The sequence below is a fragment of the Clarias gariepinus genome, chromosome 18 (assembly GCF_024256425.1).
Source record: "Clarias gariepinus isolate MV-2021 ecotype Netherlands chromosome 18, CGAR_prim_01v2, whole genome shotgun sequence".
NCBI lineage: Eukaryota > Metazoa > Chordata > Actinopteri > Siluriformes > Clariidae > Clarias > Clarias gariepinus.
In genome coordinates, this window is record NC_071117.1 from 17,408,527 (window position 1) to 17,420,000 (window position 11,474).

The following is an 11,474-nucleotide window of genomic DNA, read 5'->3' on the forward strand; positions in this document are numbered from 1 at the left end:
GCTCCTGGTGTGGTCTTCTGATGCTGTGTCCCATCTGTTTCAAGGTTGGACATTCAGAGACGCTCTTCAGCCATTTTCCTCTGACCTCTGGCATCAAAGAGGCATTTTCTCCTAGAGTACTGCCACTCACTGGATAATTTCTATTTTTCAGACCATTCTCTGTAAACCCTAGTGATGGTTGGCTGTGAAAATCCCAGCAGATCAGCGGTTTTGGGAATAAACACAACAGCTTGTCTGTTACCAACCATGGCGCATTCAAAGTCACATAAATCACCTTGACCATATCTACATGCGTCGAATTGCTGCCATGGGATTGCGCCGATTAGACATTTGCGTTAACATCTAACCACAATAGGATTAATAGGAATTCAAGCATGTGACCAGCTGTGGCAAGGACTTTGTAAAACTGCACAGCAACTAACTTAGCGCAAAAAAAATTATAATAATAAGGCTACCTTGATAATTTCGACTAGTTGGTCCACTCCACTGTCGCCAGGGAAGATGGGCTGTCCAAGCAGCAGCTCCGCTAACACGCATCCAGCCGACCACACATCTAAATGGCAGAGAAAACACATATATTATATACACACACACACACACACTGTAGCACATTTCAGTAACTCCTTGTGTAAAAGAAAACATGATCATGAACAGCCCTGCCATGTTTAAAAGCAGTAACGTCCATTTTCATCAACTCACAGGCTGATTAATGTAAAGTTAGAGAAGCTCAGGAGGTATTTTATAGTCTTTTGTTAATTCTCTTGCAAATTCTTTATTAAGAAATGCATTTTTATATACGGTTCAATAATGGGGTCTGCTGGCGAGACGCACAGGTGGTACACGTGTACCGAGGGTCGGAGCAGCAATTAATGGTGAGCTACCTATGCTGGAGGTGTAATCTGTAGCTCCGAAGATGAGCTCTGGGGCTCGGTAGTAACGAGAGCAGATGTAGGAGACGTTGGGTTCACCACGTACCAGCTGCTTAGCACTGTAGGAAAGGAGAAGAGACGGAAAAAGAGAGGAGGGAGGGAGGGGCGGGGGGGAAAGTGTTACTGTGGCAAAAGCTATCACAACCGATATTAGTCTTTATTACTGTAATTCTGAAGTTATCTCTTTCATTTTACTACTTAATTAACATTAGTTACCCAGCTCGGAAATCAAGGTGACTCAAAATGTAGTAATAATAATAATAATAATAATAATAATAATAATAATAAAGAGCTAAAATCCAGTCTACTTGACTTGCCGTTATCAGAACCTGAATCTTAAAGCAATTACTCCGCCAGATATAAAAAAAATCTGTACATACCGTTATACAAACAAGGCTCAGAGCTTTATGAGAACTTGTGTGTGTGTGTGTGTTTTTTTTTTCTTTTCCTCCCACCTGCCAAAGTCACAGAGCTTGAGCACGGCAGTCTCTGGGTCCAGCAGCAGGTTCTGGGGCTTGATGTCCCGATGGCAGATACCAAAGGAGTGAATGTACGCCAAGCTCCGGAACAACTGGTACATGTACAGCTGAAACACAAACACGTGCCTTAAATATCACAGTTCACACCAGTGAGCTGTAATTCATAATGATTTTTATGAGCTGATGCGTATGATTTGGGATCGAGTTCTCTTGGCTACATTCACATTATCAGCATGAAGCGACTCAAATTTGATTTTGTTTATGACTGTCTGAATATTTTTTATCCGATACGTGGCTGTGTGACTTAAATGAGAACGGTAAGATCAAAACAGACTTTTTGTCTGTGCGCATACATGGGGTGCTGTCACTGTCATCAGTCAGCACTCGCAACATGGTGATTTAATAGCAGTGTTGGCAACAGCTGATAAAACAGCTAAAGCGAGGTGTCTGGCTTTCTTATTTTTAACATATTTTTTATTTAAATCACTAATATAATATGTTTTAACCCAATGGTGCAAGCAAAGACAGATCGATGCATGCATGTGTGACAGGCTTGTCCACATTAGCGGCACATAAAAGTCGCTTGTAATAATGAATGTGAACCATCATGACACGCAAATCCTTTAAAGTAGCCTTGGAATGAACGGTTTGCGTGTAACAGAATTGACAATGTTTAACAAGGGCACGTCAGTACAGTACCTTCACGTAGATCATGGGGAGGATCTGCTTAGCTCGGCTGTAGTGCCGGGACACTCGGTACACCGTCTCTGGGACGTAGTCCAGAACTAAGTTCAGATACACCTCATCCTTCTGTAAGACAGCCAGAAAGAAAATAAATGAGTCAGATACACATCATAAAAAAGCTGTAAGGAAAAATCAGATTCCTAAATAAATGAATGAACGAATACTATAAATTATCACATGTACATTACAGCACAATAAAATTCTTCTCCCCCGATACAAGATAAGACGCTGGGGTCAGAATGCAGGGTCAGCCATGATAGAGTGTCCCTGATCCAGCAGATACGGTTAAAATGCTTGCTTGTGCATGCTGGAGCTTGAACCCATGACCTTCTGATTAGTAATCCAGCACCTTGACTGTTAAGAGTCACCACTGCCTCCACAGTACCACAACAGATACACATCATACTTAACACCGCTATTTTTGTGATGACTGCCTAACTTAAATTAGTCAGAACTTAGACAGACCTAGACAGCGACCTTTAAATATGTTTTACCTATTTATGTTGATCAATAATTTTATACTTGTACAAGTTGTCATCTCAATACATTAAAAGTTTATTTATGGGGTGAAAAAAACAGTGATATAACCTAGGAGACACTAGAAGTGGCCCTTGGCTTCTGACGCACCCACTTCCACACACTCATGATTGACTTATTGAACCAGGCTTTCCCTGCCACCGTCACTAAGCACCTCTGCGATATGAGGAACTCCGACATAACCATGGTGTCTATTTTCAGACGTCAGGGGTATGACTCATCACAATGTGAAGCGGCTTGTGTGTGACACGGTAATTGTAGGGGCCGACTGCATGTATGTGAAAATGTGTTGATGGTTTACACTCACTGACTCCTCATTTAGAAATCGCAAGTCTTGCCTGCTATAGTTTTACCGCTTTCCTTTTCTTCTTTTTTTAAACGCCCTCCTGTTGCTGTGTGTCTAGGGGGAAAAAAACCCGCTGAAGATGATGAGTCACTTTCTGCCTCACAACAGCAGCTCCGCAATTACTCTTCGACTGGCTGGACGCTTTGTGCAGAGCGGCGTGATTGGTTCGCCTTAATGGTGTGGCGCTGAATGGTGGCGTGTGATTGGCTCGCCAAGGCACAGATGCTTGTGCGATTGCGATGGGGACAAACGAGCGGCGGCGTGCCATCCGCAGATGCAAGATTAGATTTGTGTCTGCATGCGTGTCAGAGAGAGGAAGAATTAGACCTATTTAGGACAAAGGGCAGACAGGCCAAATGAACCGATTCAATTTTGAACAAAGGAAGGATGTATCCTTTGGATCTTAAGTGCTAGAATATAATACATATTTAAACTCCAAGGATACATCTGAACATATACTAAAAAAAAGGAGACACAAACCTCTTTTTTTCTCCCTCATCTCTCTCTTTTGCACTTTTGTACATCTAACGAGTCTCACACCTCTGTATCTCGCATATCTCGTCCTTCCCAGACCACTCATGTATTTCGTGACTCACTCGGATCTCTTCATCACACCTCTCTTGCTCAGTAGAATTCACAGAATAATGATTGACAAAAAAACAAAGTAAAAAAAAAAACTTAAAAGTGCATACAAACGAAGACCCTGCACGTTTCAGATTAGCGTGTTACGGTTCAATAGTATGTTTTTGCTGGTAAACAATTTTTCTGACTACTGTATAGAGATTCAGCCACAATTAAAATCAGTTTAGATGCTACATGACAAGCCGTGAAAAAGTTCAAGAGGTCAAATACTTATGCAAGCCACTGCAGACCTCTTCCTTTCCCATACCTCTTCCTGGGCGAGACCAAAACAGGATCCTGCGTTTCTGAACGCGTGCCAGGTCATACTCGTATCATTATGCCAATCTCAACAATTCCAGCTCCATATGTACGGCAAGCGGGTAAAACTTCTCTCCCTTCTCACATAAGCATTGTGTACTTAGGAATATCTTTTCAGGTCACTAACTTTGGCCCTGTGCCCATTCAGGTGCCCATTATGCATAACTGTGTGTGTGTGTGTGAGAGAGAGCGTGTGTCATAAATCCCATTCTAATCATGGTTTGTGAGCTAAGGCTTCTAGTTTTCCAGGAAAAGCAACAGCACTGACTGATCTTCTGGGCTGCAGGAAAGTCACCGGGTTCAGAGCACTCCGTCAAGTCAGTCAGACAAGAACTTTTTCACGAGTCGTGTCACTTATACTGCGCCGATAGGGATCTTGTCTGACATGTGAATCTTTTTAGTAAAATGCTGCATTCGCTTTATAATCCTCCAGGTGGTGTGCTCTAAACTATTCACACATTGGAACACAGCACAGCATCCTGTGTGGTAGAAGATTATCAAAAATTTTAACAAAATCTGACACAAAAAAATGGAATCTGAATATTCATAAAAGAGTGATACTATAGAAATAGAATTGCAATACAAATCGAATTTGCATCTAGGTATCGTAAGAACATGTTATCAGGTGGTCCCAGGTAATTCCCGTTTCTTGGCGCTTGGCAGAGCGATTGATGTTAACTTCGAAGTGTGGGCCATTTGCCCGGGGACATTTTGGTGAAGTGTGAAGGCAGTTGTTAAACCTGGAAGCAGTCCAGAGAACTAAACTGGAGAAACGGCTAAAGCAGCTAAAAGTCTCGCACCTGTTCCAGGATCACACTGCGCACAAAGACCTGCAGTACATCCAATACAATTGTGCGCTTCTATCATCGTGGTAACAGCTTATAGAATACAAACATATGGGTACGATAGGCAGATGTCCATAAACCTTTGGCCGTAAAGTATGATTAAATAAACAGGCGGATAAATCTAGTGCCTAGCGTTTTGCAACTGATCCATGGTTCAGAAATAACTCCTACACAGAAGGCGAACCTGCGATTATAAGTAGTTCTATGATCAGGCACGAGCACATGGGGATCTGTGCTGTACAGGATTTCTTAAACTTCCTGAAGCATTACTACCCGTTTCACATTTCATGGTGGCATCGAAAGGGATTATTGGTCAGAGGGGGAGATGAAATGCCTTATTGATGTATAAAACCAGACTGTTACAGAACTGGGCCACTTATGGCTCCTCACGTTTTGCTATGCATTTAAAAAGCACTGTTGTTCAAAACTCCACTCTTCTGGGAAGGCTTTTTTCCCCTAGGTTTTGGAGCGTGGCTGTGGATGCGTGTGGTCATGCATTATTATTACTGAGGTCAGTAACATGGCCAGTGGGGTTGAGGTCAGGGTTTTGTGCAGGTCACAAGTTCTTCCACTCCAAACTTGGCAAAACGAGGCTTCACGGACCTTAACGTGTGTGCTGGAGAAATACAGGTTTCCCTACCCTGGAACGAAAAGATGCAAACCTGCGTGCTTTAAGCACTAAGGCAACAGCTTGGAGAATGCATTAATTAGCAACGATGGTCAGTTATCCACCATTGTTTGACCATGTAGTGTTGTTTAAAAATAATAATAATAATATTCCCTACTATTTAGCATTTTGTTCAATTGTTCAACTGATGCATAAACTATTAGAAATCAAACAATCGATTAAAAGTAGCATGTAGTAGTAGTAGTGCACATAATTCCATGATCATCAGGCACAAGCGCATATCATCAGCTAAGCCTGAAAATCCCCCTCACATTTATGTTCCTCTAGGTGTTTGCCAAATGGAAGCCATGGTGGCTGTTATTTGACGTCAACTGATGTCCCCATATTAAAAATAGGGCTGTTCCCATACAGATCACGTGCCAATCAGATGCCTTTAGCTCCGGTTGGCTGAACGCTATGATGGGATTTCCCTGAAGAGCCCCTGCTGACAGACGCAGCTACAGGAATGACACGGCAACGCGTCTCCCCCCCTTTCATCCCTCGAAGCCTAGAGAACACCGACAAGCAACGAAAATGACACCATGATGACTGGTTTTCGTGCTATTCTTGGCCACTCGTGTGTTTTTCGTGAGGGGAATCGGCAGACCGCTGATCTCTGTAACAAGTACCAGCTTGGGTATCCAAGTGCTTATAATGATTATGCTGGTACACTATGTACTACCCTGCTAAGTTTCAACAAATTTAGCCCTAATGACCTGTTAATCATCATAAATACAAATGGATTAATGAAACTTACTGAAGCCAATGTGAATGAAATTTGCATCTGAGTGAAGAAGATGGGTAATCACTTCAATGATCTATACAATATAATAATAATAGTTAAACCCATTTTCAAGGGAATTTGAATCGTCTTAAACTGATTTACTTATAAACCTGGACAAATCTGTATCGAACACTACTGATTATTTTAAACAAAGACTTCTTACACTCACTATTGGTGTTTATTTTATTACTCTTTACAAAAGTTTCTTTTATGTAGAAATGTTTTCCAAAACATCTTTGTTTATGGCATTTTGTTTCGTATGCACCATAGCCTTTTGCACAATACTGTAGATAAAACAGCTGTTAGGTTTTACTGAGTGTGCTGGCGAGTGTGTGCTCTCCTGGTGACTTTGTTACATGTGCATTGCAAATCTCAGGAGTCTACAGTACCAGTCAAAAGTTTGGACACATGCTTGGATTTACTTTTTACATTCTAGAACGGGGGTCTCCAAATCCAGTACTGGAGGGCCAGTGTCCAACACAGTTTGTTGATTCTTCTTCTCAAACACAGCTGATTTAACTAACGTTAATTACTAGGTTCAGTGGGTGTGTTTAGGTGTTAGTGAATTACAAACTGTGCTGGTCACTGGCCCTCCAGGGCTGGATTTGGAGACCCCCTGTTCTAGAACAATACTGGAATTTAAAAAAATAACATGGAATTAGGTCATTAAGTAAAAAAAAGTCAGTTGTTATTTTAAGACACAGAGGTCAGCTGTTCTGTAACAGTTCTTGCAACACCAGTAATGTCAAGTGCATTTGCAAAACCCATCAAGCACAATGAAGAAACTGGCTCCCATGAAGACCATCAAGACCAAAGCTTAACTCTGCTGCAGAGGAGAAGTTCATTTAGAGTTACAGTACCAGCCTCAAAAATCACCAATTAACAAACAGCACCTCAGGGCAAAGACATTATGAAGAATTTACAGATTATGAGAAGCAGACACATCTCAATATCAACTGCTTAAAGGAAATTATTGTATATTTTGGACACCTTAAATATTGTTTTACAGTGTAAAAAAAAATAATAAAAAAAATAAAGAAATAAAAATCAGGAACGACCATGGACTTAGGTGTGTGAAAGAAGTCCTCTCATTTTTAACATTAAACTGTAGAACTACATGGCTCCTCTTAGGAAAACAAGAACACATTCTCCTCTACAGAAAACTATTGTCTAAATGCCCTCCCTACTATCAGGGTCTTACTCAATCGCCTAAACCAAAAAAATGTTACAAATGACAGAATAGACAAAATAAAAGAGATGGGACCCACCTTATCCCCGCTGGAGTAGAAGAAGTAGCGGAGGCGTACGATGTTGCAGTGGTCCAGCTTCCTCATGATCTGCAGCTCACGATTCTGCATTGATGGGAAAAACTCAAGATTAGTTCTTGAACAATCACTAAAGCATGCAACAGCACAGACTAAAAAAAAGGCACTATTACAACAATTACGAGAACAACCCGAGTGTGCAAGAATGTCATCTACTTTAAGCAAGTGTTTAAATGTGGCTCGTGCGTATTCCAGTATATACAATCCAAATCATAATGACTGAATTATGAGTGAACACATTAAAGAGTGCATCGCTATTTTTTAGGGCAAATGAGATATACTGTATGTTTAATGCAGCATTGTTGAATTCTAAAATCTGATTGTTTAGGAAGTGTGCACTATTTTCCATAACTGCCTGTGTTTCGTATCGTGACCTGACCAGCTGAAGCAACCCCAGATCATAACACTGCCTTCAGGGGCTTGTACAGTGGCCACTATGCACTATGCATTCCCTTCTTACCCTGATGCACACATCATTCTGGGATAAGATCAACCTGGACCACATGACCTTTTTCCATGTCTCCAAAGACCAATCTTTATGCTGCCCTGGGAACTAAAAACTTTTTCCCCCTCCATCCGACTACTAATAAGTGTTTATTTTATGGACACACAGCTGATTAATCTCAGTCACACTGTGTAAGAGAAAACACTCTTATTTTCACTATTAAACATGGCTCTGATTTGTACTGTAAAATTTGTGTTATGGTTCTACTTAAACTAAATCATAAATCATTGTGACATTTTTGCTAGAATTCATTTACTCAGGATTTATGAAAGGAGCCTCAGTTAAGAAATCAAAGCATCCTAAATCAGGCAAGATTAAAAGATCGAGACGATTATACTTTCTGAAGTGAGAACAGGAAACTGATTAAGAAAAATCAAGACAGAAATTGCTTGTCTCCTGAACATCAGCACCAAAAACAGTCATAACGTTATCCTTACCTTAAACCTCTTGTCTTGCAGGACTTTCTTGATGGCCACCAACTCTCCAGTGTCGCACAGCTTGGCCTGGTAAACCACACCGAATGAGCCGTTGCCAATGACCTTAGTGTCCGTGTAGCTGACCTCCTGAGGCCGATCAGGACCTTGGCCAGGGGTCGCTCCGACAGTCGTTACCTTACTGCCATCCTTATCCCCTAAAAAGATACAAACAAAACCAAGTTAAATATTGATTAGATTTGTGACCCATTAGGAAACACATTATTACTGAGCCTGCCCATGCTTTATCGATTTTAACATACAGCTCATACACAGCCATTAGTCTATTTATTATAGTCACTTCACTCAGCTAATCAGGTGATGTGTAACTACACTTTTTTTTAATAGGAAAACAGGAACATGGAAAAACAATGGAAATGGAAACGTACACTTGACTCACATACGTTCAAAACCCATGTTTCTGGTGTTGTTTTAATTCAGACTGACCCCCTTGAGCAAGTTTTGAATCGAGCGCTTGTATTTGACAAGGTGAAAATTGCAACGCAGAGGAAATCGGGAGAGAGAAGCAGAGCGAGACGTTCACACCACCTGCGCTCGCAGCCGCGACAGCATGTCCTCCCTTTCCTCGACATACCAGACAACAACAAAGTGAATTTTTGGTCACATGAGAAGTGCTTGCATGTCTTTCACAGACAGCGTGCTAATCCAGGATCAGGTTTTGCATTTTACATACTAATGATTCGAGATGCACGTGTTGATGTGAGTTGAGCCTGGATCAGCATTCTGGGAAACGGGAAATTAAATTCAGGATGCACGGCAGCTGCTGGTTAAAGGCTTCCTGAAAGCTAAATAATGGCGAGCACAATGAACAATTCTTAGACCTTGCATCTGCTTTAAAAAAAAAAATACATATAATAGCTGAGTATAAATGTCTTCGCAAAATATATGGGATGGTTCTAAATTAAATGCATAATTCTTGCCCTGTGGCAGCATGAATATTTCACTGCACTATAAGTACTTCTTTCTCGTAGATGCTCCGTTACAAAAACAAAAAAGCACAAATTAAAAAAACAGCCTCAGCTTGTCTCTGGCTTTACATTTTCATGTCCATGATGCCGGAAAATAATAAACAGAAGATTTTTTTCCACGACGACTGCGAGGAAATGTTTTTGGTCCCACTCACAGCTCAATGCCAGGCACTCCAGACAAACTACATTGATCACCAAGGGCTCTGCACTCCACCTAGGCATGCTTTGGATACTCCATGTCGGTCTTGAATCTAAGAGCAACCAATGTTTAATTTGTTTGTACTGTACAGATCTTACTGTAGTAATTTGTGCTTCCTTCTTTTGATCTTTTCACAAAAGGCAGTATGCCATCCGCCTTGCCTGCCATCATTACTGGAAAATGCATTCAGATGGCGGTCATCCTGTCATCTGGTAATTAGTGTGCCAAAGAACACTGAGCTCCCATCACCTAATATCACGCAAAAATCAAACATTAGAATCGACTTGGAAATCAAAGATTACCATCTATGTGATATCCTGCCCACAAGCTGCAAGAGCCTTTCAAGATCATAACCATAACTTCCATACTTCACCTCTCAGACTGCATACACTAGCTGCAGAACTGTAACTGGCAAAAAACTAAATGATACATACACAAATAAACTAGACTGAACTATTTGTACAGCTGTGTGTTAAATACTTGCTCATCAGCAGCTGTAACTTGACAGAAACTCGCACAACTTCCCACCAAAGCTACAGAGAACGAGCGAGAACATTACAACAGCTGGAATATGACCGGATGAGGTGAAAATCAAGCAGGTGGTCTTTTTTTCACTCGTTTTTGCATGTGGGTGTTAGGTTGGAATAGAAGTTGTTCATAAGGTATTAAGGCACCACGAGCTGCCAGAACAGCACTGAAGTTCCATGGCACTGATTCTACGAGTCAGGACCCGTGAAGGTGTAATATTAGTCACTATGATGAATAGCAGTTTATCATAAGTAGGGATGCACAGATCGGCCTCAATACCATATTTTCTAAAGTACTCGTACTCGTTAAAAGGCCCCCGATACCGGGGGCCGATAACACAGTCTGAGAAATATCTATTTGAGCGGCGTGTAAGGGGTTAATCACAGGCGCCAAGTGCCTGCCCTCAGGCGCTCCTCGGCTGCAGCTCAGAGCGGGGAGAAGGCGAGGCGAGACATGTCAGCCGTGTGGAACTATTTCAAAGTGAATGAAGATGACAAAAAGGCGGACTGGAAATTGTGCTTAGCGAAATTGTCCAGAGGAGGCTTAAAAGGTAGCGCATTTAACACAAGTGATACCTACCTTAGTTGCACTGACTGCCACAGTTCTATGTTGGTGGATGTTGTTAGTTTATTCAAATATTGTGCACTAAATAGCAAAAATGTTTATTAATGGCCCCTTGTGTTGTCCAAAGCAGCAGAGTTTACAACAAACTGAAAAAAAAAAAACTTGAGTTGCACTGTCAAAATCTTTTTTATAAATTATTTATTCTGTAATATGTTGCATACAACATGCTTTTCATTTTAAATAAATGTTCTTAATTCCAAACCAGTCCCTTGTTTTTTTTTGTAAAAATTATATGATTATATAATGTAAATTTAAATCATGTTTTTATTAAGTACTCGGTATCGGTGACTACTGAAATGCAAGTACTCGTTTTTCAAAAAAGTGGTATCGATGCTTCCCTAATCATAAGCATTAATGAGTAATGGTAGAACCTTTAACCGATTGTCGTTGGACCTCGTCCTTTTGAGTCAGGTGAGCAGGTACATTTTATTTTGCCTAAAAGCAACACAGCACTGCCAGTTTGTTTCAGTGCCGTGAGCAAAAGCACATTTATAATGCCGTAAATGGGAGCAATAGAAGAAACACCAAAAATACAGAATGTGAAGTACGAAGGATGTTCAA

General features: G+C 41.0%; 1 protein-coding gene across 3 annotated transcripts in view; it reads right to left on the reverse strand.

Moving 5' to 3' along the window:
* Positions 1-11,474, reverse strand: part of gsk3bb (glycogen synthase kinase 3 beta, genome duplicate b) — a 32,579-nt gene that overhangs the window by 6,739 nt on the left and 14,366 nt on the right. For all 3 annotated transcript variants that reach the window (XM_053477033.1, XM_053477031.1, XM_053477032.1), the window contains exons 2-7: positions 8,538-8,731; positions 7,539-7,622; positions 2,108-2,218; positions 1,385-1,515; positions 882-988; positions 456-553 (exon numbers count right to left, since the gene is read on the reverse strand). In XM_053477033.1, coding sequence (XP_053333008.1) covers positions 456-553; positions 882-988; positions 1,385-1,515; positions 2,108-2,218; positions 7,539-7,622; positions 8,538-8,731 — 725 coding nt within the window. The remainder of the gene's footprint in view (positions 1-455; positions 554-881; positions 989-1,384; positions 1,516-2,107; positions 2,219-7,538; positions 7,623-8,537; positions 8,732-11,474) is intronic.